The sequence below is a fragment of the Mauremys reevesii genome, linkage group 8 (genome assembly GCF_016161935.1).
Source record: "Mauremys reevesii isolate NIE-2019 linkage group 8, ASM1616193v1, whole genome shotgun sequence".
NCBI lineage: Eukaryota > Metazoa > Chordata > Testudines > Geoemydidae > Mauremys > Mauremys reevesii.
This window is the reverse complement of record NC_052630.1, coordinates 99,697,111-99,723,496: the sequence shown is the minus strand read 5'-3', so window position 1 is coordinate 99,723,496 and position 26,386 is coordinate 99,697,111. Positions and strand designations below refer to the sequence as shown.

At 42.3% G+C, this 26,386-nt stretch overlaps 1 protein-coding gene across 3 annotated transcripts in view; it reads right to left on the bottom strand.

Moving 5' to 3' along the window:
* Nucleotides 1–26,386, bottom strand: part of FAF1 (Fas associated factor 1) — a 296,794-nt gene that overhangs the window by 19,046 nt on the left and 251,362 nt on the right. For all 3 annotated transcript variants that reach the window (XM_039484151.1, XM_039484152.1, XM_039484149.1), the window contains 3 exons: nucleotides 13,875–13,955; nucleotides 12,498–12,575; nucleotides 4,155–4,370 (listed from right to left, as the gene is read on the bottom strand). In XM_039484151.1, coding sequence (XP_039340085.1) covers nucleotides 4,155–4,370; nucleotides 12,498–12,575; nucleotides 13,875–13,955 — 375 coding nt within the window. The remainder of the gene's footprint in view (nucleotides 1–4,154; nucleotides 4,371–12,497; nucleotides 12,576–13,874; nucleotides 13,956–26,386) is intronic.

Below are 26,386 nucleotides of genomic sequence, written 5' to 3'. Positions count from 1 at the left end.
TCGAGGGCCGGATTAAATCGTCTGAAGGACCAGATGCGGACCCTGGGCCATAGTTTGCCCACCCCGGTGTATAGAATACCCTGAAGTTTATTATTTACAATACCAAAATGCCTTCAATATTTGAATTAGGTCGCTCTTCTAAATTAATAAATTGAAATATTTTTACCATACATAATTATACATGAGATTGATATAAACTAATTTATTTACTAATAAAAACAGCAAAAGGCCATCCAGCCTAACATGTCTGCTTCCTTTAAGATTATTTTAAACCAACCTTCCTACTGCCACTTAATCTCCTCCACCATTCTTTTGGCACACAAATCTAGCCATTGCTTCATTCGCTTTACTGGTTTTTTTGCTGTTTTTACTTACTTGGGTTTTGCCCAAGATCCTAACTCATCAATGTACTTCATTGTCAGATGATCACTCATTAATCCACTACCAATGTGAAATAATAATAAATATTTAGGCAAAAATTTTCCAACTTTTCTTCATCTTGATACTTATATAGCAACTCTCACCACAGTATCTAAAGCCTAAAGCTGACTCATTGATTCCAAAGGTTGCTGCAGGTGCTCAGCAACTTTGAAAATTAGGCTATTTGTTGCTTAAATATGATTTAGGAGCCTAAAATGAAGGCACCCAGTTTTGCAAATCTTGGGTTTAAGATTTATGTAATGTTTTCCATCTGAAGATCTTAAAATGCTTTATGAAGGTGGGTAGATATCAGTATTCCCATTTAATAGAAAGAAAACTGAGGCAGAGAGAAGTTAAGTGACTTGCCCAAGGTCACACAACCGAATCAGTAGCAGACATGGGAATAGAAGCCAAGTTTTGCGACTCCCAGGTCCTTTTATCAATCCTCCGCCTCTCTTACTTTATGTAGTACTTTTCGTCCTGAAAAATCCAAAGAAATCTATCAATTTTATCATTATTTTGCACGTTACAATAAGGTCAGTGATGTCTATACTCTTCTAATGAGAGCACTACCAAGCTAACAGGGCCCCTACTTTGGCATTCCCTGGGGCTAGATAAACTGCTTAACATTGTCCATACTGGAAAGAGTACTTTTCTCCATTTAATGAGGCTGCTGTTCTGAAGCACTAGGCAGGGATCGGCAACCTTTCAGAGGTGCTGTGCCGAGTCTTCATTTATTCACTCTGATTTAAGGTTTCGTGTGCCAGTAATACATTTTAACATTTTTAGAAGGTCTCTTTCCATAAGTCTATAATATATAACTAAACTATTGTTGTACGTAAAGTAAATAAGCTTTTTAAAATGTTTAAGAAGTTTCATTTAAAATTAAATTAAAATGCAGAGCCCCCCAGACTGGTGGCCAGGACCCGGGCAGTGTGAATGCCACTGAAAGTTGCATGCCGCCTTCGGCACACGTGCCATAGGTTGCCCTACTCCTGCGCTAGGGAGTCTCATATTGAAGGTGCCGTTATGGTGGGGTTTTAGCGGGTGGGGTGGGAGGCTAGTCTGTGTGTCACGTAATGTGACTCCTTGCTTCCTTGGGGCTCATGCTGTAGTGGGGCCTGAAGAGAAAGGGGAGCAGGATTTAGATCACTGACTGATTGGTGAGAAGAAGTGCAGGGGAAGATTTGGACACTGCCAAGTCCTCTAAGTGGTTTGCCCCTTAACATTCCTTCTCCCCATTGATTTCAGAGTGTTTGAATGGTATTCTTGGGTGCATCCCTTTATGGAATTGATATTAAGCTGATAGTTTGTGCATTGATTGTGGTTTGCTGGGTTCCTAACATGCGTAGGGGAGTGCAGAGATTTATGGGATTGGAAGGCATTTCCCCGCCTCCCACTTCAAATCTGTTTCTCCTCTCCAACAGTTATAAGTACCATCAAAATAAAAGTGCATCTATGTCTTTTTCAACATCTCTTAACTGCCTCTTCTGACAGGTTCTCTGATTAGAAATCAGTTTTTCTGCCTTTGAGACGTGGCTCAAGACACGCCAACAGATATCTACAATCCCGTTCACAGTTCTGTCACAAATCAAGCCTGCTCTCAAGAGGATATGTTTGTTAAGTACAAATATTTCTACAGCTTTTTGGGCGGGTTGTAATTTAAGATGACTTTTACAAACTAGATTCTAATCCTGAAGCAACAGATGGCTGTTACAAAATAGCACTGCAAACACTCTGAGTTGAGTCCTATCCTTAATGAACTTCCTGCAGAGGAGGAGACAAGGGTGAACCTAGCAAAGTGTCCCACACACTGGGCTCTCATGGTGCAAAAAGGACGTAAAGCGAGCTTAACCAGCCACCTGAGGATTTCCCCGGCATGCACAATCCCCAGGTGACAGAGCTAAATTCCCCACCTCCGCAGAGTATGGGGTGGGTGGCTGGTACGCTGCCGAGCCCCACCGCTCAATGACTGACATAACTTGTGCTGCTATCTTTGCACCCCTTCCCAGCCTCAGGTTTTGCACTGATCACAACTCAGTTGGACGCAAAGATTGGGCCTATTATCTTTTATTTTTATAGTAACAACAACTATGCTATAAACAAAATCTAAGTTATAATGCAGCAGCAACAAAAAAGGCACCTCTTCAAAGAAATCTAGCTTAAGAAAAACTCTAGTGACCAGTGTCCATGGCAGGTTTAACTACAGATAAATTAGCAAACATGAGGATCAGGGAGTTAGTACAGCCTATAATGATTGTCACTCACACCAGATCTGACGTCATTATTTGTTGTATACACTTCAAAAGAAGTTTTATGTAGGATTTAAAAATGGTTATTTACTTAATGTTATGAATTACTTAGGGGACAGATGAATAGTTTATCAGGAATAAGTGTGCTAAAGTACCTGATAACTCATTTACAGTTTGACAGAGCCCCATCTACTCATGTCACAAATTACATCAAGCAAAATGGACATCAACAGGAAGATCAGAACACCAATCTGAACAACAGAACTTCATGTCCAGGAGAGAAGATGAAATGCTGCTCACCAAATTAACTTTGGGAGTATTATGCTAAGCAAGAGGGGTTCTACTTTGTTTTAAAACAGGGAATAAAGTTTTTGGATCAAACTATTTTTGGATGTGTGTGTCCAGTCCTCACTGAATTTGACCCTTTACATTTTTTGCTTTAGAAATTAGTTTTTTATTTCCTCTGCCACTGAAAGTCTGGATTTTCTGATACAGCTTTCTACATAACAACATGTCCTAGGGCAGCGGTTCTCAAACTCTTTTTTTCGTGGACCACTTGAAAATTGCTGAGGGACTCAGCAGACCACTTAATGATCCTTCCAAATGTTGTTTGTACTGTTAGCTAACTATTGTAATAGTTGGATAAAAGTGCTATATAAAAAAACCTTAATAATAAATTAACTTTTTTTGGTTCTACAAATAAAAGCACACAACTCATATTTCAATATCAGTAGTCTTACCTTTCTAATGCGATGGATCTCTCCCCTGCCACAGCAGCCCCCAAGCTGGGGCTAGGAAGGAGGAGGGGGTCTCTCCCTCTCTCCCCCACTGCAGCAGCCCCCAAGCTGGGGCTGGGAAGGAGGGGGGGGTCTCTCCCCTGCATAGCAGCCACAGAGCTGAGGCTGGAAACAAGGGGGGTCTCTCCCCCGCATAGCAGCCACAGAGCTGAGGGTGGGAAAGAGGGGGGGTCTCTCCCTGGCAGCCACAGCCCTGGAGCTGGGGAAAGGCGCCTCTTTTTCTGGCCGCCGCAGCCTTAAATGTCCCAAATTCCCGCACCCCCTCTTCTCACCCCACTGCCCCCTCCCACCTATCCCCATTCCCTCCAAGGCCACCACCTCACCTGACATGTGCATCTTCTCCAGGTGCACCTAATTAGTGGAGCCATGCCTGTGCAGCACCACTAATTAGGTGGGTGACCCTTCATTCTCTTGTGTGCAGCCGCCCAGGCACACACCTTAGAGGGAACTATCCACGGACCACCTGAATGGAGCTCGCAGACCACTGGTGGTCTACGTACCACAGTTTGAGAACCTCTGTCCTAGGGCTCTCATGTTAGCTCCTGACTTGCTTTGCATCATGGAGCTTGACCATGTTATAACATACCAAGCCAACCTTCACCTTTCATGCTGTAACATACATGCCATCTTGAGACATACAACTAGGAATAAGGAGAATTTATTCACAAAAGGTATGTTTACTTACATCTCTCCTTGGAAAGGTGCCCAGCAGCTTGAACTCTTCCCAAGGGTATCCCTTGGAAGCTACAAAATCAAAGACAACCTGCAGCTTACTGCTGGCCAAGAAACGCCGCTCAAAGAACTCTCCGCTGGGTGTTCGGATACGCAGTTTGCTGACTGACTCAGTGCTCTCTTTTTTTGGCTCTGGAGGCAAAGACTGCTCTAGAGATAGCCTGATAGCCTGAGGAAAGAAAAAGGACCATTTAGCTTCAGTTTAACTACTTAGACACAGGAGGTTTTCCATTTTTCATGCTAGAACTCTGAGAGGAATCACAGGGCTCCAGAACTTCAGCTGTGCTTTATGTCTCAATGACAAAACCATTATTACGCATTTCTTAATAACAGCCCACCAGACAATTAATTAAAATAAACCCTTCTTTTATAACATGTAATTAAACCTACAGTTTACTGCATGATGTAGATAGGCAATTTAATTGTTTGGCAAAAAGGCATCAACATTTTTGTTTGAGAGAATAACTGTCAAATGCTCAATTGCTTTCTTAAAGGTTACAAATTAAGGCATTAAATGTATGTATTTTTTATGATCAAACTGTACTCCTCTAGGCAAAATAACTGACCATTTGAAACTAAGGAATCTCTTCCTCCCCCCAACAGCAATTCACAATGAAAACAAACCCTACCTCTTAGATTTACTAAAAATACTTGTAACTAAAATGCTCTGATTGGCACATTTCTTCTATATATTTAAGGCATACAGGTTATTTAGCGTATATGAGGCACGAAGGTGGGAGCAGCCATCGTCATAGGAGGATCAGCAGGGAAAAGGCAAGGCAAAAAAAGTGGATTTTAAGGATAGATTAAAGGAGGAAAGGAAGGATGCTATCCACAGATAAATGGCTCCAAGCACCAGGTTGCATTTTTGCTGCAACAGCTCCAAGAAATCAGCAAATATTTTAATGGCTCAGACAAGGGCAGAGTGGGAAAGTCTTTATTTAAATGAATATAAGTAATAAAAAGTAATAGCAAATTTTTTTTTAAAGTACATCAGAAGCAGGAAGCCTGCTAAACACCCAGTGGGGTGACTGGACGATCGAGATGCCAAAGGAGCACTCAAGGATGACAAGGCCATTGCAGAGAAACTCAATGAATTCTTTGTATCGGTCTTCAGGGCTGAGGATGTGAGAGATTACCAAACCTGAGCAATTCTGTTTAAGTGACAAATCTGAAGAACTGTCCCAGACTGTGGTGTCATTAGAGGAGGTTTTGGAACAAATTGATAAACTAAACAGTAATAAGTCACCAGGACCAGAGGGTATTCACCCAAGAGTTCTGAAGGAACCCAAATGTGAATTTGCTGGACTACTAACTGTCATCTGTAACCTATCATTTAAATCAGCTTCTATATCAAGTGACTGGAGAATAGCTAATGTGCTCCCAATTTTTAAAAAGGCCTCCAGAGGTGACCCCGGCAATTACAGGTCGGTAAGCCTGACTTCAGTACTGGGCAAACTGGTTGAAACTATAGTAAAGAACAAAATTGTCAGACATATAGATGAACATAATTTGTTAGGAAATAGTCAACATAGTTTTTGTAAAAGGAAATCATGCCTCATCAATCTGCTAGAATTCTTTGAGTGGGTCAACAAGCATGTGGACAAGGGGGATCCAGTGGGTATAGTGTATTTAGATTTTCAGAAAGTCTTTGACAAGGTCCTTCACCAAAGGCTATTAAGCAAAGTAAGCAGTTATGGGATAAGAGGGAAGGTCCTCTCATGGATTGGTAACTGGTTAAACGATAGGAAACAAAGGGTAGGAATAAATGGTCAGTTTTCAGAATGGAGGGAGGTAAATAATGGTGTCCCCCAGGGGTCTGTACTGGGTCCAGTCCTATTCCAGGAAGTGCTGCGGTCCCTGGGGGAGGGGCAGGCGGAGGGCTCTGCGTGCGCTGCCCTTGCCGAGCCTCCAGGTACCTCCCCCAAAGCTCCCATTGGCCACGGTTCCCCATTCCCAGCCAATGGGAGCTGCGGGAGGCAGTGCCTGGAGGCAAGGGCAATGCACATGGAGCCCTCTGCAGCCCCCCGCCCGAGGGCCACTTCTGAGAGCGGCACAGAGCCCGCGGCGCCATGGGGGGCAATCCCACGGGCCGGATCCAAAGCTCTGAGGGGCCGGATCTGGCCTGTGGGCCGTAGTTTGCCCACCCCTGTAGTATAACATGAATCCTGTGGCCAGAATTTTCAAAAGAAGATGCCTGCTAAATTAGTTTGGCCTGATATTCTAAAATGAGCCTACACTCAGGTACCTGTCGGTAAAAATCTTAACAATAATAATTGGAGTGATATGAAAAAAGGCACAAAGAGAAAGATTTTTCAAAGGCAGCTAAGTGCCTAGTTCCCATTGATTTTCAATGGGAATTAGGCACTCAATTGCCATTTGTGTCTTTGAAAATCTTCCCCATAGTCATTTAGTGGGGGAAATGAATTACATTAAAGGGACAGAATGAGGCAGCGGCAAGGGTACAAGATCATTTAAACAATCTGCTTCTTACATGCAGACATTGGGGAAAAGTCTCTCTCAATATAAATGATTACACATAGAGCTTCACGTGGGCTTTTGCAATCCCAGGCACTTTCTGTGTGAATCCAAGAGTTTTTTTAACGTCCTTGTGGCTCAAATTCATTTTTGTGTGTCTGCTATGAGATTATATTTTAAATAATATAATTAAATAGATTCTATTTCCTTTCTCTCCTTCCTCAACCACCTGCTTACGATCCTGTTTTGACATTTGCCCACATAGTATAATAACAGATGCTACATTATTTACTGAACTCAATCAATTATATTACAGAAAAATAAACAACAGTAGCTCATTAGAGCTCTTTTCTTTGTGCAAAGAATATCTAGCTCCCCAAAGTAACCAGTCTCCAAGGCTTCAACATAAAATGACAATATACAATGGATATTCCACACCAGTGAACCAAGTTAGAAAACAATTATGAGCTGGATAACATTAGCAACTCTTGGACCGGAATAAGCAAGCTGAATTTTGTTGATAAAAAAGGATGTTCAGTATGTGAATAGATCAATAGCCAGATTTCAAATATATGGAACTGAACATAAAGCCCCTTATGTAAGCAAACACTGTTACAGAACAACAGACTATCGGTAATCCGTACCCTTGAACATGGGGAGTGTTAGTAAACAGCATTGTTAAAATCTCTTTTGTTTGGCTAAGCAAACAGATCTTATTCTTTTCATTATTGCAGTTTGTATTAAAACAAGGAAGCCCAGGTATAGTTTTAATCATGGACTGGTTTTGCTGCTTTTATGTAAGAAAACAGTTTCCAAAAGGCCACTATACTAGAAAAGGCAGGGTAGTAAGCACAATGCAGCGGAAGGGAATTATTGTTTCTATGTGTGCACAATTACTTTTAAAGAGAGAAAGAAAACACACTAATTACATGAATTAGAAGATAAGCAAGGCAATTTCTCAACAGTCTGCTACAGTACTAGTTTACGTGAGTTCAATTGCTAATAACTTTACAGAATGCAACCTGTTAATTATTCACAACTGAATTCTCACATTCCTATTTTTGCAATACTCCTCTAGTTTCCCTCTAATGGTCTCTTACCTTAACTCCCATTCTCGACTTTTGGTAGCAACAGGAGGTAAGAGTACAGCAAATTCTACTGTTCATTGTAGAGAAAAGGTGGAACATCCCATGCAAAACACTTAATACTGTAGCTCTGACTAAATGAACTACAGTAACTCCTCGCTTAACGTTGTAGTTCTGTTCCTGAAAAATGCGACTTTAAGCGAAACGATGTTAAATGAATCCAATTTCCCCATAAGAATTAATGTAAATTGGGGGGTGGGGGAGGGTTAGGTTCCAGGGAATTTTTTTTCACTAGACAAAAAGCTATATTATATATATGTATACACATAGTATAAGTTTTAAACAAACAATTTAATACTGTACAGAGCAATGATGATTGTGAAGCTTGGTTGAGGTGGTGAAGTTAGAGGGCTAGTCTACACTTACCAGCCAGGTCGACACGGTGAGTTCGACTTCTCGGAGTTCGAACTATTGCGTCTAATGGGGATGGAGTAGTTCGTTTCTCGAAGCACCGTGATCGACTCGTCCACTCACTCAACAACGGCGGCGGGCGGGCGGAGTGAGCTGGAGCCGCGCGATTCCGCGCGCGCGCGGGATTGAGTAGTAGTAACTAGGGGGAGTTCCAGCTCATGCTATATTCAGCTAGCTCTTTTTCGCTCCCCTAGTTAGTCCGCTTTAGTGTGGACCAGCCCAGAGGGTGGGATATTTCTCAGGGAATGCCTTACTGCTAAACAATGAACTAGCATTCGGCTGAGCCCTCAAGGGGTTAATGGAGCCTCACACTCTACAGGGTAGCATGAATGGAGGGAGGGGAGACAGCATGGCAGACAGAGACAGACACACACCCTGTATGAGAAAGAGAGAGCTGCATTGTCCCTTTAAGTACACTGAGCACTCTAAGTACATTGCCTTTTTAAGTATATCAGGAAGTTGAGACAGCAGCTGCAGCCAGCAAGCTCCCTCCATCCTGAGCCCTGTCATGTCTCCCCGCTGCTCTGTGGAGCTGGGGTAAGCGGGGGGGGGCAGGAGCAGGAGGGAGGGGGACACCCTGACATTAACCCCCACCTCCTGCACAGCAAGCAGGAGGCTCCTGGGAGCAGCTACAAGGCAGAGGGCAGGAGCAGCACATGGCAGCGGGGGGAGGCACAACTGAACTGCTGGCAATTGCTAGCCTACTGGGCGGCTGCAGCAGAGGGAACTTAGGGGAGAGGGGAGCTGATAGGGGGGCTGCTGGTCCACCCTGGTTACAAGCCTCCACCAGCTAGCTCCAATGGGCTGCTCTTCCTGCAAGCAGTGAACAAAGCAGGCAGCTGCCAAACAACGTTATAAGGGAGCATTGGGCAACTTTAAACGAGCATGTTCTCTAATTGATCAGCAATGTAACAATGTTAACCGGGACGACTAAGTGAGGAGTTACTGTATTCACAATATAACATGGTTTAAAAGTTCCCAGAAGCACTTAAATATTTCAGGTTCTTGGATGCATTTATTTTGGTCAGAAAGCTGTATGCAAGGTGAATTGTTGACACAATTTGCTTGTCAAGTTTATCTTAGAGAATAGAAAATTGTGTTGGTTACCAACTTTATATTTTGCAGTTGTATAAGGCAATTTTTCCATATATCAGAAAAGTACACAGTACTGAAATGTCACCAAATATACATTTAAAAACCTACTTGAGGGCAGAAAACAAAACAAAAAAAAAGAAAAAAGAAAAGAAAGAAAAGGATGCAATTTAAACAGGATTTCACCAGTTCCACAGACTTTAATCACCTGGAAAATTAAATAAAAACATAATACCAGATTTCAAATGTCTGCCAAAAGAAGAGAGTCAGATCAAGGAAATTATATCAATGAACAGAAAAAGATAGGAAAGTATCTTGGATTATATAAATATGCAGCATTAGCAAACAAACACCCCCCACAAGGATGCAGCTATATCAATGCTTATTATTGCCTTATTAATAATAAGTATCAGAGGGGTAGCCATGTTAGTCTGGATCTGTAAAAAGCGACAGAGTCCTGTGGCACCTTGTAGACTAACAGAAGTATTGGAGCATAAGCTTTCGTGGGCGAATACCCACTTTGTCAGACGCATGCTCCATCTCACCCCTGTGAAGAATGGATAAACATATGGAGCATTTCATCAGCCACTGACACGCAGTTTTCTTTTGGGTACTACATGACAGCTGTTTTACCAACAGGCACAGCGGTTGATGACATAGCTAGCTGAGCTATGATTCTGTTTATTTCACCAGAATTCCTCTAAGGACTGAGAGTCTTATGTACAATTTTGGGGAGGGGGGGAGGGAAGAAGCGGATGTGCACTATCCCTTCTTTTATCACTATGTTATACATTTGCCTGGAGATAAAGAAGAAGAAAAAATTACTGTTATGTGCATAACTTCGTACATGTTACACTATGACTGTTTTAGCATGCAGGAATTATACTGTACTGGGAGATCATACTTTGGACAAAACAGATTGGGACAGTGAAACTCCACAGAATCCCCACAACAAGCTTTTACTGGGGAACAGGACACTTGTGGCACAGTCTGACAAACAATTACACTGCTGAATCTGACCATATGCAGCAGGAAAGTTGGGCATCCTCGATTAGATCCTGCAGAATCTCTGCTAGACACCTGTGCTTTCAAACTCTTCATACTGCAGTTGCATTTGGGGAACAGTAGTTTCCACAGGGTGTGGTTTATCCATCCACTCAGATTAAGGGAATGGAGCACACCTGTATGATGGCTCATATCTCCTGGAGAGGGGCCAGTTTGGGGCTGCACTCAGGTATGCATCAATGCCTCTTACAGGATTGATTTGCCCTCTTTTGTGACCCTGAATGGGTGTAACAAGGGATTAGCTATTGGTTCAGCAAGAACTAGTGCTGTACTTCATTGACTTGGATTTGTAAACAAAACTGTGGCTTTGTGGCTTAAACACATATATATTTCTCATTAGCAGTGAGCTTTGAGAAACATTCTGAAGAGTTAAATTCATTCATCTTGCTTTGCTCTTTTAAACCTCCTAATTTTTCTGATGTTTAACCTCATTAGTTTCCCTTGCAGCCAATATATTTAATCACAATGGAGAGTTTGCATCATTATTATGACAGGGTTTTTGAATTTTCATTGTTACCTTGGTTTTGAGGGGACAGACTTTGACATTTAAGGTTTCAGTCAGAGACTAAAGGTTTCTTTTCTTTAAAAGAAGTTTCAGGATAAATTTGATTGGCCATTTAAAAATTACATTATTAGTACAAAGAAAATAATTGGGATTTATGTGGGCTTTGGGTTAGTTTTATCTTAACATTAAAAAACTGCTTCATTCCCCAAATTAAATTATGCAACCCGTTTGCTCATAGTGCTGACCAGCCTCCAAGATATTTGAACACAAAATTAAAGAAATCAATCCATAAAATGAAAACCAACTGAGATACTCTGTTTTAAAAAATGGTATCTGCAAAGACAATGTTTGGGGCTTCAGACACAGGACTCCTAATTTAAGTAACTCAAAATGTTAATGGTAATCTCATGTTTTATAGTTTAAAAAGTATGTTCTTTTCCATATAAAATAATAAAATATAGGTGTATAAAATATTTATTATATGAACCGACGTTAACTGATCACTAGGGCTGAGAGACTGTCACTGTGATTTTTCCTAAAACTCACAGATTAATCATTGTCTTCCTTGCAGCTACTCATAGTTGGCCCTGGGAAACCAACTGCCAAAGATCCCTCTAAATTGCGGGGGAAGGGGGGTACTCCAGCCCGATATGTGGCTATAGAATGAGTCATTTGGTTTGCAGTGGATAGAGCCAAAACTAATCATAAGATTTCTCCCAGCTGCATGCAGCTAAACTGATCTTGCCAGTCAACCAATGGACTGTCTTGGTCTAGCTCAATAGCACGGCCCAGTTCCTAACGCAAGGATTGAGAGTACGGCACTCTTGCATTCTAATCCCAGCTGTAATGCTGACACCCTCTTGGCTTAAACTGCAGCAAGGGAGGTTTAAATTGAAGATTAGGAAAAACTTCCTGTGAGGGTAGTTAGGCACTGGAACAAATTGCCTAGGGAGATTGTGGAATCTCCATCACTGGAGCTTTTTAAGAACAGGTTGGACAAACACCTGACAGGGATAGTTTAGTTATTGCTTAGTCCTGCCTTGAGCACAGGGGACTGGACTAGAGGACCTATTGAGGCCCTTCCAGTCCTACAATTCTATGATTCTATAATCAAGTCACTTAACTTCTCAGACTCAGTCAATACCCCTCCTGTGTAAAATGAGACACTAATATTAATCTCCCTTCCACTAGGGGTGTGATGATTATTTAGTACAGTGATCAAAGTGCTAAGAGACCTGAATGCATACAAACCCTCACTTTATCAAAGATGAGGCGTGAGACCTCACGAGGCCCTTGTGAAGTAGGGAAGTAGGTTATCTATGTAACAAACAAGGAAACTGAGGCAGAGCGTGCTTCAGACTTGCCCAAGGATAGTGGAACAGCAGCAGATAATATGATACAGAATAGTTAGTGGAAAAGCCATAAAACCATGTTGTACTCAATAGAGTAAAACCATCTATAAACGTTATCCATGTTAGATTAAAGTGTGTCACAGGTATTGAATGCCCACACAAAAATCTTAGTCAGCTCTGAGTGATGGTTGCCAGGTATCCCACCAACACAAACTCTAGAAATTGCCCCAAAAGGCAAAGTGTCCCACCTCACGTTCTTCCTCCTGTTCTTTTCGAATCTGCTCCAAACGGAACTGCTCTGCTTGTTCTCTCTCTTGTGCTTCCCTCTATTCAAGAGAAAGAAACAATCATCACATTTACATTCAATTGACAGCGAAGTGGGACAGCCCATAGCCCTGTGCAACAAATTGCATTACCCACATAAAGGAAAGGAAACTCCACAAATGTTTCTTTTTCTGCTGGGGTAGGAGTGGCTTGTGCAGACCTGCCAGAAACAAGGGGCAGACTTCAGCTGTCACACTGGGTTCCACAAACAGTAGGGGAAACGTTGCGCATTAATACAGCCTCAGACTGGGAGGAGCTTCTGAAAGACTGGGGCTGAAGGGGGGCATGCCACAAAGGTGGTATCCTCCCCCCCTGCTCTTTGGGGGGGGTGCATGTTCCCCTCTGAATGCAGATGGGGAGAAGAACACAAGCCCCTTAATTCTGGAGCAAGAATAGGAACATAAAGGAACAATAGAATAATACAAAATTTGCAAATAACTACACAAGTTTTCATTCAAAATCGATATATTTGTATATAGATCCAGTAGTCAGAGATGGAAAAGGCCTCTTAGATCAAGTCACCTCCTTGCAAGGACAGGAGAGAGGCTCCTTAACAGAGAGCATATCACATATTAAATTAATCCCGCAGTGGATCCTAGTCATAAGGCCAAAGGGAGCATTGTTACACAGGTCAAGCTTTTTGGCCAGTATGTGCATGTGCCATATTTAAATTATATGATAAAGCCATAGGAACCCCCCAGTCCTCAATAAAGAAAATAGTCATCAGAACACGGTGTATGTCCTCATCAGTGCACTATATAAAACGTGTGCTTAATGAGCAACACATATTCTGAGAATTTCCAAACTTCAGGTACATAAACGACTGTGCTGAGCAGAAGCAACTACCCATGAAGAATTCCTAGTCACACAAGGTGAAACTCACTCTGAGAGCTCATGCTCCGTGACTGGGAAGTGCAGAACAGATGGCAAGGTGACTCCTCCCCTGGAACCCAGAGCAGGCCTGCCTCACAGTCCCATGGCCACTATTCCAGTCTCTTGGTTGGAATTGTTACCACAGACCCTACATGTCAGTTGTGTGGGCTACTGGGGCCACTGGATCTGCGTAAATATAAATCTGTGGCCTCTCTCTTGGCTTGCCCGCAATGTGGCTTTGTATGTTGGCCTGTGTGGCTGGTAAGGAGTTTTCTTTGGTGTGTAGGGAAGCAGAGCCCTACATCGGGCTGAAGTGGTGTGGTTCTCCACAGCTGGATGAACTTCATCCATTGTGAGGACATGCATGTCCTGGTATTCATGAAATTATTTCCCAACTCAGCAGGGGATATTCTTCACTATGCACACACCTTTGCTCTATCAGCTTCTAGTGAAATGCGGTAAGCTTCGTCCTGTTCTCTCTTCACATTCTCTCTGGCCTCACGCTCATCCTAAAATAAAATAAAAAAAACAACAAATTATTACTAGACCAATATTGTGTTTCTTCTATACTCACTAGCACTCTTCAGACCAAATGTTTTAATAGTAATTTGGTTGCATTACTTCTGCTTCTGCTTGCAACAGAGGCCCACAAAAGTGTTTCAATGTAAACTTTAGGTTTTTATATATACATATGTGTGCGTGTGTGTATATGAGTGTGCATGTGAGAGAGAGCGAGCAAATATGATCTGCCTGATGCAGTGTTTAAATTGGTCCATTATAAATGTATAATTATCTCTGTTTAGATAAATTGTAGGTTTGGAAAAGATGTCCTCAGGAAATGAATTTTATATTTCAGACGCTGGATTTGTTGTTCACTGTCCAATGAAGTTGGCATCAGGCACTGGCTAGTCCCACCATTTTAACCTACAAGAGAAGAGCCTGTTCCCAACTCTTTCATCAGGTAAAAATCCCTTTGCCTTCAACAGGTTCCACCCCAGGTTCGTTATTATTAAATATTAATGTTATGGTATCGCCAAAGGCCCCAACCCCCGTTGTTCTGTACAAACATGGAAAAGAGCCAATTCCTGCCCTGAAGGGCTTTCAATCCAAAGCCACAGACAGACAGTAGGGTGAAGAACTTTGGAAATGAACCTGCGGAAGAACTGGCCCAGCTTGGTTAGTTACATGGATTGTAATTTCTTCAATTGGAAGTAGAGATGTGGAGGAAAGGAGTAGGAAAAGGAGCCCACCCCTCTCCTTTCTTTCTCCATCACTGTGCACACCACCATCATTCTCCCAGAGACTCAGGCCTGCAACCCTGGGTATCATCTTTGATTCGACCCTCTCACTGGACACACATATTCAGGCCATTGCTATATCTTACTGCTTTTTCTTACAAAATATCTTTTAAAATCTGGCCTTGGCTCTTTGTCCACACAGCCAAAACTCTCTTTCACAACCTCATCATTTCAAGTCTTGGCTACTGCAACCTTCATGGTATTTTCCAAGGTGATACAGAAAAGGGAGAGAGAGGAGAACTTGGGGGGAAAGGTCAAGAGCACTGGTCATGCTGAGCTGAAGGTAATGACTGGACATTTACAAAGATGTCAGAAAGACAGGCCAACATACTAGACTGGATGAAAGAAAATAGCTCATCAGAGGAGAGGTAGATTGGTGAGTCATCAGCATAAAGATGGTAGTTAAAACCATGCTTGTGGATAAGAGCACCTAGAGAGAGGGTATAAAGAAAGAAGTGGAGAGGGCACAAAGGACAAACTCTGGAGGGCAACCCATAGAAAGGGGAAGAGAGGAGGAGGATGACCCACCTAATGAGACAGTAAAAGAATGATCAGAGAGATAGAAGAACCATGAGAGGACAGAGTTATAAAAGCCAATTAAGTACAAAATTTCAAGAAGTCGGGAGTGGTCAATGGTGTCAAAAGTCACCAAGAGGTCAAGTAGGATAAGGATGGAGTCTAGGCCTACAGATGTGACCAGGAACAGATCATTACAGTGATTTCCCAGGTGGATAGATAATTGACACCAGATTGGAAATAGTTAAGAACAGAATTGGAAGAAAAACACCAGAGAGTAGTTGTAGACGTCATGCTCAATGATTCTGGAGGTGAATGGGAGAAGAGAAATTGGGCAATAGTTTGAGGGGCTCAGAACTCTTCCTCTTTCAGTCCATGGCCCACCACCACCATACTCAGGAGCCCCCACATTCCCGTAACCCAGAAATCATCCCTACTTGTTACTGGGACTGGAAAAGCAGAAACAGAAGCAGCAGGAAACGTATCTCTGTGTTCCCTGCATTGTGCCTCCTCTGCTGCCTGAAGCCTAAGCACTACAGAGACTCCAAGAACTGGAGGCTGCAGGGAGCTTGTTCATATACCTCTGTACTTTGCTTCTTTGGGGCCAGCTCAACCAAAGCCAGCATTTTCTGCTATGTCCTCTTCTCTCTACAGTTTACAGAGGCTGGAGCAGCTCCAGCCCCACCAGAAGCTCCCCAGTGGCAGCGGGTAATAGGCACTCTGCACTACAACCATATTTTGCAGCTATGACATTATTGGTGGAGCTTAGCCCTATTAAGACCTAATGACCAGTCACCCTAGCTAACAAAACCGACATTTCTGAGTCCTGGTCTACACTATGAGTTTAGGTCGAATTTAGCAGCGTTAGATCGATTTAACCCTGCACCCGTCCATACGACGGAGCTGTTTTTGTCGACTTAAAGGACTCTTAAAATCGATTTCTGTACTCCTCCCCGATGAAGGGATCAGTGCTGAAATCGACATTACCAGGTCAAATTTGGGGTAGTGTGGACGCAATTTGACGGTATTGGCCTCCAGGAGCTATCTCAGAGTGCTCCATTGTGACTGCTCTGGACAGCACTCAACTCAGATACACTGGCCAGGTAGACAGGAAAAGCCCCAGGAACTTTTGAATTTCATTTCCTGTTTGACCAGCGTGGCGAGCTGATCAGCACAGGTGACCATGCAGTCTCAGAATCGAAAAAGAGCTCCAGCATGGACCGAATGGGAGGTACTGGATCTGATTGCTGTTTGGGGAGATGAATCCGTGCTATCAGAACTCCGTTCCAAAAGATGAAATGCCAAAATATTTGAAAAAATCTCCAAGGGCATGATGGACAGAGGCTACAACAAGGACCTGCAGCAGTGCCACGTGAAAATTAAGGAGCTCAGGCAAGCCTACCAAAAAACCAAAGAGGCAAACGGTCGCTCCGAGTCAGAGCCCCAGACATGCCGCTTCTATGATGAGCTGAATGCAATTCTAGGGTGGGCCCTTACCACTACCCCACCCTGTCCGTGGACACCTGCAAGGGGTAGTCTCATGCAACAAGGATGAGGATTTTGAGGACGAGGAAGATGAGGAGGTAGAGGAGGATGAGGAGAGCACGCAAGTGGAGAAACCATTCTCTCCGACAGCGAGGAACTGTTTATCACCCTGGAGCCAATACCCTCCCAACCCTCCCAAGGCAGGCTCACGGACCGTGAAGACGGAGAAGGCACCTCTGGTGAGTGTACCTTTGTAAATATAATGCATGGTTTAAAAGCAAGCATGTTTAATGGTTAATTTGCCCTGAAAACTTGGGATGCATTCACGGCCAGTACAACCCCTCCTTTTAAATGGCCAACCCAATGGGTGCTTGGTATGGGAAAGGAGGGCACTGCTGTTTGAAACCATTCCCACATGTTATGAAGGTTGAAGAACCCAAAAGACTGTCGCTTACCATGGCTGCCTGCAAGCCGAATTCTGTTGCCCTGCCCTGCGTGTGTGATCTCTCACACCAAACCAGCAGGCCCTCAATATAAGAGGCAAAATGCGACCTTGTACCGAACATTACATGTGCCATGTAATGTTAACAGCTTGGTTCACTGTGGAAGAGTTTATCCATTGTTCTGTAAAATGTGTCTTTTTAAACACTACTCTCCCTTTTTTTCCTCCCGCAGCTGCAAATGTTTCAAAACTACCCCTATAATCTCGGTCCCAGATGCTAGCGCAGATAAGGCCAAAAAAAAAAAAACGCACTTGCAAGAAAATGTTCTCTGAGCTCATGCAGTCCTCCCGCACTGAAAGAGCTCAGCAGAATGCATGGAGGCAAACAATGTCAGGGTCCAGGAAAGCAGAAAATGAACGCAAGGACAGGAGGGACGAACGAGATGACAGGTGGCGGGAGCAAGAAGAGAGATGGTGGAAGCGTGATGAGTGGAGGCAGGATGCAATGCTGAGGCTACTGGGGGATCAAACTGATATGCTCCGGCATCTGGTGGAGCTGCAGGAAAGGCAGCAGGAGCACAGACCGCCGCTGCTGCCCCTATGTAACCCCCGCCCTCCTCCCCAAGTTCCATAGCCTCCTCACCCAGACGCCCAAGAACGGAGGGGGACCTCTGGGCACCCAACCACTCCACCCCAGAGGACTGCCCAAGCAAAAGAAGCATGGCATTCAATAAGTTTTGAAGTGCAGTTGGCCTTGTCCTTCCCTCCTCCCCTCATCCACCACCCTGCCCGGTGCTTCCCTCCTCCCCCATCCCTCCCGTGGTATGGCGTCTGCACGGAAAAAAGGCACAAAACAATTGTCTGCCATTGCTTTCACTGAGGGAGGGGCGACTGACGCCATGTACCCAAAACCACCCGCGACAATGTTTTTGCCCCATCAGGCATTGGGAGCTTAACCCAGAATTCGAATGGGTGGCGGAGACTGTGGGAACTGTGGGATAGCTACCCACAGTGCACCACTCCTAGCCATGGTACTGAGGACGCACTCCACCGACCTACTGCACTTAATGGGGACATACACGATTGACTGCATAAAATCGCTTTCTAAAGATCGACTTCTATAAATTCGACCTAATTTTCTAGCGTAGACATACCCTGCAAGAGCATTTAAGCAGAAATAATTTGTTCCCTATATTTAATAGAAGCGAAAACTCAGTGCCTAATAATTTATGTATCTTATATTTTAGAAGTATATTCTATTAATGTTCCCATTTATCTACTAGTTTTCCTGTACATAAGGAAACAATTTTGCAAACTGATCATTTTTTCCCTAGGCCTTTCCCTTTCTCAAGAACATTTGGCAACTATTCAGTTTAAAATGCGATTATTGGAGAGGTCTGAATTATAACTGTAATTATTATGTCATGCAAACATGCCAAGAAGTACCTCAAACAAAACTCTAATGTATCGGCAGTTAAAAGAGCTCTACATTAGCATACACCAGCAAGAAGCAGACACAATTACCAAAAAAAAGTAACCAACTCCCAGTTTGAGTGTAACAAAATCATTTTACAGTGAACTATTTTTCTTAATAAATATGGGACCAAGGCCTTTTCTATAGTCTTCCATTTTTTACATCTGATTAACAGAAGATGCTTGAAGCCATCAGTTTGCTGAGAAGGATTGAACTGTAAGTTACAACAGTAATATTTGCAGCAATGAACAAGGATTCTAGCCATTGTGAATAACTTGTTCCCCTCCTACGCTTCCTGACTTTTGCTCCTTAGAAGCCCTAGTATACTGTGCTTCTGACACACAAGGACACAAGGTAAACCCAAATAAGAAGAAACTTGATGAGACAAATGGATATTCAGTTATTGGGGGTCCCTCAACGAATTAAACAGGTGGTGTACTTTACTCAAAAGGGAAGAAGGCCTCTTGAACATTACAGAAGCTATTCCCTACTCTTCTTGAAGAGTGGGTCATAATGGAAAGCAGAACACTCTTCTTTTGCCATATTGAGGACTCCCTTATGTATATCACAAATTCACCTTAAGATTGTGAGAAACAGAATGGTCACAAACTAGCTTATTGAGAGAAGACAAGTCACACATAGTCTGGGGAAGAGAGGCATTTTGAAAACCTTCCTAACATTTGCTTCAGAGAGAGAACCTTTTTAACTTTCAATTTTTGCAACTTGGTACATCAAACTCTAACTGAATTTCAAAGGTCACTCCAAAGTCCAGTGGTACCTTAGGGAAAACTGAAAGGTCAGGTGCAAACTACTGCTTCTTTCTTTTCTCAGAAGAATAAGAGGCCATAACTTAACAATGTAATTCCATTAGACTACTTAATCAAAGTCAAAAAGTTAACTAAAGGCAGGTTTCAAGTTTGTAAAAAACTATCTACCAAAACTCTCACCACAAATGCAAAATCCCAAACCAGAACTTTGGTAAGAAATACTACATTGATTCTTATTTTGCATTTTAAAACTGCCAAAGAAAAAAGAACAGGAAACAACATTTACAAACAATTATTTGTGCTGAAGATGGAATCTATTTACTTACAGCAAACTATGACTTATTTCACAGAATACTGAATAATTCTTTCAAATGGAGCACAGTACCCATTGCTTTAAATTATGTCTTCTGGATGAGAGGGAAGAAATTCCAAAAAGGTTGACACTATAGGGTTTTTTTTCAAGCATTCTGATATGAGTTTCAAGAATTTTCCTAATAGCTTATTTCCTCTTATTCTTGGCAGTGAACATCCTCATAGAGGATGGGTTATGAAAAGGATGTCAGGAATGTAAAGATTTATTATGCATGACTGGCTGATCCTGATAGAAAGATGTGAAATCCCATAGCTAAACCTAAATCTAGAGGTAAACAACTACACGGCAGAGACCTAGTACTACTGTTCATACTTGGAACTTAAAGTCAAATTCCTAGGTAGACTAGATAGCACTAGCATCTAGACTTTTTAAGCTAGAAAAGAGATCTAATCAAATAAAATGTTTCTATGTATATATTTGTGCTATGCTATAGTCCACTGGTTCTTAGCCAAGTATCCGAGGCCCCTTGAGGGGCCACAAGCAGGTTTCAGGGTGTCGACCAAAATAAACTGGGCTTCAGCCCTAGGTGGGGCTTGGAGAGGGAGCACCACTTCTACCCCCTGACTTACCTCAGCGGGCCACCCAGCCTGTCTGGGTTGGGGGTGGGCCGCAACCAAAAACTGCAGCATCACTGCAGAAAGAGATCTCCCCCTGCCATCAGAAGGGGTTGCTTCACAGCCACTGACTCCACGAGCAGGCAGCAGCTAGCCAAGGAGACACAGCACTTCTCTGCCCTGCTACATCAGCACCTCAGAGAGCAGGGCCAAATGGAAGGCAAAAACCTATGGAGGCAGGTGGCCCACCCAGGGGCGGCTCCAGGCCCCAGCACGCCAAGCGCGTGCTTGGGGCGGCATGCCGCAGGGGGCGCTCTGCTGGTCGCCGGGAGGGCGGCAGGCGGCTCCGGTGGACCTCCTGCAGACGTGCCTGCGGAGGGTCTGCTGGTCCCGCGGCTCCAGTGGACTCCCGCAGGCGTGCCTGCAGAGGGTCCGCTGGTCCCGCGGCTTCGGTGGAGTCGCGGGAGGTCCACCGGAGCCGCGGGACCGGCGACCAGCAGAGCGCCCCCTACAGCGTGCCACCGTGCTTGGGGCGGCGAAATTGCTAGAGCCACCCCGGGCCCACCCTACATGCTGCCTCTGGTTGAGGTCCGCAGGTTTGTGTATTTAAGTTAGGGGTCCCTCGGTAAAAAAAAAGGTTGAGAACCATGGCTATAGTTGATTTTACTACTGCTTTGCAAGAACAAACAAGTCAGGAGGTATTCCGGCAAAGCTATAATACTTTTCTGGTTCGCAGTTACACCCTGGATAAAATTTCCATATTGTATATTGGGTTCTTTTCATTTAAAATGTAGTTCACTACTCTAGCCAAGTCTCTTCTCCAGAGACATCACACAAAGCAGTGACGATGACTCATTGTTGCCAGAAAGCAAAAACAAAAGAGACATGACAATGTAATGAGAGGACCAGAAGAAAACACTTGTCAAAGGAGCTACCAATGTGTAATGGTGAAAGGGCGCAGAAAGTAAAAAAAAACTATTAGTTGTGTTACTGTGCCTGTAAACCAACAATCTTATATGATTTTTTTCATCTATCAAAGAAAGAGTACATTAGTGGAGAACTGCCTTGTAAGACCCCAATTTACGTTGGAATTCAGGCACAGATGGATCATGTTTTGGCCAAAGTCACACAGAAAATCTGGGGCAGAGCTGGCTATTAAACTCAGATTTTCTGAGTTCCAGTCCAATGACACAAGGTATTGTTATAAAATTATACAAACCATAGTTTATATAATAAAGAAATACTAATAAAGATAAAAAAAAACCCAGTTGTTTCTTAAAGGGAAAAGTCAAATAATATCCTTCTGTTACTGCTGCAAAATCAAATAATTTCCTACTAGTACATGAGAAACAGAACATGAGTTAGATATTAATAAGAGTGAAAGTGAGTCAAGTTTCATGTATTAATTGTATAGGTAAATGCCCATATCCTGAACTGCACAGCCAAACACATATATTTGGCTCAATCATTCTGAAAGGCGGTGGAGCACAGTGGATGAAACGTAGCTCTTTAATATCATAGAACTTGGTTGTATTTCCGGCTCTTCCAGAAGATACTGCATGCAACCTTATTTGTTAAAAACTAAAAATTTGGGGATGAAGTGGGGGAATCTACTTGCCTGCTTCCTAGAGTAGGTATAGGAGGCCTTGGTCAATAATAACAGTGTTACAAATATATTAACACCAGTTAGTAGAGGAGGTGCAATAAGAACCCCATGGCTTCTGCCTTCGAGCAGTGGATATTTCATGGGGGTATCTCTCTCTCAGCACGACAGAGCTGTGAGCTGTGGGATTCTGGGTCAGGTCTGCACAATATATCTGTATCTAGGACTAACTGAGCATGCAGTCACATCCAAATTGTTTTTGCAGATTGAAAATTATGAGAAAAAAGGCATCAATTTTTAAAAACAAATGTAAGTTTTGTAAGGTCAAAGTATGAATACATTGATTGTGTTATTTCAATTCAAATTGCTGAATTTTTGATAAATTTGCTCAAAGTGTATTAATGCGTACACCATTTAAAAATCTTTGCTAATGAACAAATTCTGGTCTCAATTACATGTACTCAATGCCTGCTGAAATCAATGGGAGCTGTGCAGAATTTGGCTGTAAATTCCTGTGCAACTATTTTAATGAGCATATTTTACCATTTTGTAAAGCTGAAAATCAGATTTTTCTCGTTAGCAAAACTGAAAACCACACACTAATATTTTTCAATGATTCACTTAGTAGCTATATACTTTTTCCCACATAAGTTTGAATTTTTAAGAAAAGCTTTGTTCTCTTCACTATTATGGTGGAGCATGAAGTTCCACAAACAGCAATGATTACATTTTTCAAACACTTTGCTTTAATATCATACTTTTAAAGTTTATTTTATTATGGAAGCATGATTCCATTTTGCATCACAACTAAATAAATTCAGTTTTTCAAGCTACACTTGCTAAGTGCTTCACAAGTCAATGAACAGCAAGTGACATTTCACCTCCTTGACAGCAGTCTAGCAATATTGTTCACTTAAGGCTGCTGGCAAAATTAGGGTACTGACAGTTTATCTTGCACTGGTTCAAAAGCATAATGTGTGAACAAGATCTTAAACATGATCTTAATCATACCGGAGATCATTACTATTACCATTAATACACACACATTATGTAAGCAGACATATGAAATATATAGTATTATATATTATAAGCATGTGTGCGCATATATCTCAATTGAGGAAAAGCAGTGGTGCTTGAGATGCCACAAAAATTGTGTAAAGCAAACCTTTTCTTTGAAAATAAAATAGTAATTGTATGAAACAAGTGTAATAGCTCTTTGACTATACACGAGTAGATTGGGAGGAAATTATAGTACAATTCACAAAGCTAACCATTCGAATATAAAGTACAGCTGCTGGAATTTCTCATTGTTCAACTGTCACTCAGAAATGTTACATCATCCAATGTCAAAAAGTCATTATACTTCCATTTGGTGTCAGAATGATGATATAACAAGATTTTTAATTGACAGCTTACGTAGAAGGAAGCCCTTTTAAAATACTGAAGGGATAGTGAGATTGCAGCTATTATCCCAGGCATGGCTGGGATAATATTAGCTTGTCTTCTTTTTAGTAAATAAAATAAAATAAAAAATGAAGTAAAAACCAAATAAGAAGTGGATGAAAATATCTGTCTTACTTTTAAGCTCAAGTAAAAGTTAACTCTAAGATTTTACATTAAGTTACCCTTCTTTCATGGAGAACGGAACAGTATTATTCCCCCAAGATTCTTTTATGAAGATCTCTCAAGAGAAAATATATTCTCTTATCCTATAAAAAGCTTCTGCAATACAAAGAAAGCCCCATTGTGTTGCAGAAAGAAAACCTAACAACAACAGTACTCATAAAAGAGTCATTCATTTGGATCGAGGTTCTTCTACTGTTCTTACACAAGTCAGAGCAGGCACTTTGTTATGTATGCAGCAAAGGGAAATCCAGGCAAGTGAGGATGGATTTACATACAAAGAAACTGAATTAAACCAACAAAACAAAACACCCTCTGCTCATACAAGTACCATTTTACAGCTAAATTCTGCTTTTGGATGAGCTCACATGACTTCCATTGACTTCAGCAAAAAAGGAAGCTCCCATTCTTACCTTGATGAATTTATAATCTGAACAGGCAAGACGAAGGGGGCGGGGAGAGACAACCTACAAGCCAAGTGATCAGTAAGGGGTGGTTAATACCGCATCCTTAACCCCCCCCCAACATATTCTGAGTGGGAGAGAGAGGAGAGGGTAGAAAGAAGGGAATGGGGACACTGAGGGGGGAGGAGGAAGGAAGGAAGGGGGTAATGGCGAGAGGAAGAAAAGGAGGGGCAGAAGCATGGAGCATTAGGCTAGAAGAGATGGGGCTATGAGGGCAAGGGGTGGAGAGAGATTGGCGCAAACAGCCAATGAGTCGAACTGAAGGAATTTGGAGCTGTTGAAATGAAAAAGAACGTGTCAGCTCCCATGGAGGCCTGCTCCATGCTGCCAGGCCCCCACCCCAATGGGAAAGAGTCGGAGGTACTCACATTTAAAGGAGTTGTGCTGCCATGGTGAATGCAGATCTAGGAAGCAGCAGAATGGAGACAATGGGACTCCACATGATTGCCCCAGCTCTCCATGGATGCCTCAAGATCCACCCTTATGGGTACTGGATAATTGACAGGGCCAGAAGGCCTATCTATTGTTCAGTGAACTGCAGCCACTTAGGAAAAAACCTGAGCGCCATTGTGGAGAGCTCAGGGAAAACATCTGTTCAGTGTGCCATGTTGGTCCAAAAGGCAAAACAAGTGTTAGGGGGCATAAGGAATTAGTTAGAAAAAATAATGAAAACAGCGTAATGCCACTATATAAATCCTGGGTACATTCCAACATAGAATGGTGCTTTTGGTTCTGGTCAACCCACGTCAAGAAAGGATTTAACAGACGTAGAAGCAGTTCAGTCACAGGTGAAAATTAGAAGTCTGGAAAGATTTCCATATGAACAGAGATTGAAAAAAACAGGACTGTTCATTTTAAAGAGGCAGCAAATAAGAGACATAATAGAATTACACCGAATTAATGAAGACTCTAGAGAAATTACATAGTGTGTTCCTGTTGACTTTTTTTCATAATACAAGAAAAAGGGGATATTAACGAAACTGAAAGGCAACAAATTTAAAAGGAAATATTTTTTCACACAATACATATTTAATCTATGGAACTCACTGCTACAAGATTTTGGAGACAAACCGATCAGCAGGAATCGGAAAAAGAATTAGACATTATATGGGTGAGAACACCCAAAGTTACACTAGACAGGATAAAAAAAATAATAAATACTTTTAGAAAAGATGCTTGTGGGCCTAAGTCAACCACAAAGTGACAGGCAGAGTCAGGAAGAAACTTTCCCTATGAGAATAATTCTGTAATTGTCCACTGCAGTGTTTCTGGCACCTTCCTCTGAAGCATCTGTTAGCAGCCATTGTCAGACACAGGTCTAGGTGGATTTCTGGTCTGATCTGGAATAGCAATTCCTATGGTCCTTCCAATTACATGGGATGGCAAACTCTGCCCCTTTGATGGGATGATTTGGTGGAAAATCAGCATGCCTTAATGCTGTGGAGTTTTTCATCTAACTTTGGCACTCCTGTGGCCTGTTATGTAGGAGGTCAGGATTTAACTTTAGATCTTGGTTTTGCATGGAGGTTACCTTAGTGAGTTGTGCCAGACCTTACTTCATGGATTGTCCAGCAGGGTCAGTTCTATCATAAGGAAGGAGGAGTAATCACAACCAAACCTTCAGGATAGCAAAACTTGAGTAGATGACTATGAGTTGGAGATTTACACGTTTGCACAGGGCACCAGACCCGCAGAGCTGCCTCTGGGAACGTAAGCCAGAAAGTGGCATTTACAAATGCTGAAAGTTTATTTGAAATAAACTCTTCATTTCACTGAACCACTCCTGAAGTTAAAAAACTACAAATGCTTCAGGCTATTCCTGGGAGTATTTAAGAAAAACACCCAGTTTGTCTAAACAAACCAGTGCAATGAAGGCATTAGTTTGATTCATTGAAGAGGACAGATTTGTACATTGTATAACTTAGACACATATGGTGTGAAATACATATGATATAAAAGTGCATGCAAAATTGTATTTTGCATGTGAGAACCACAGAAATGATGCCAATGGTTATGACATTCATATGACAAATGAGATGACATACTTACACTATAAATGGTACCTAGGACAAAACAACAATTTAGCGTTGATCATTTGTTTTAAATGGACTTTTCAAATATCAGAGCTGCTGTACTTTTTTTTTTTTTTTTTTTAAAGGAGAGAAATCCTTTAGCAAAACTTACTATGGAACATTACACTAGGGAGGAAAAAACCCACATTTGTCCCAATCAGGTTGTTTTAGAATGCAGAAATTGAATCCCTGTTGTGTACCAAGTCACTGGCGAGATGACAGAAGGCTCCTTTCCCGAGCACTTTGCTGAACAAGGGACAGTTACATAT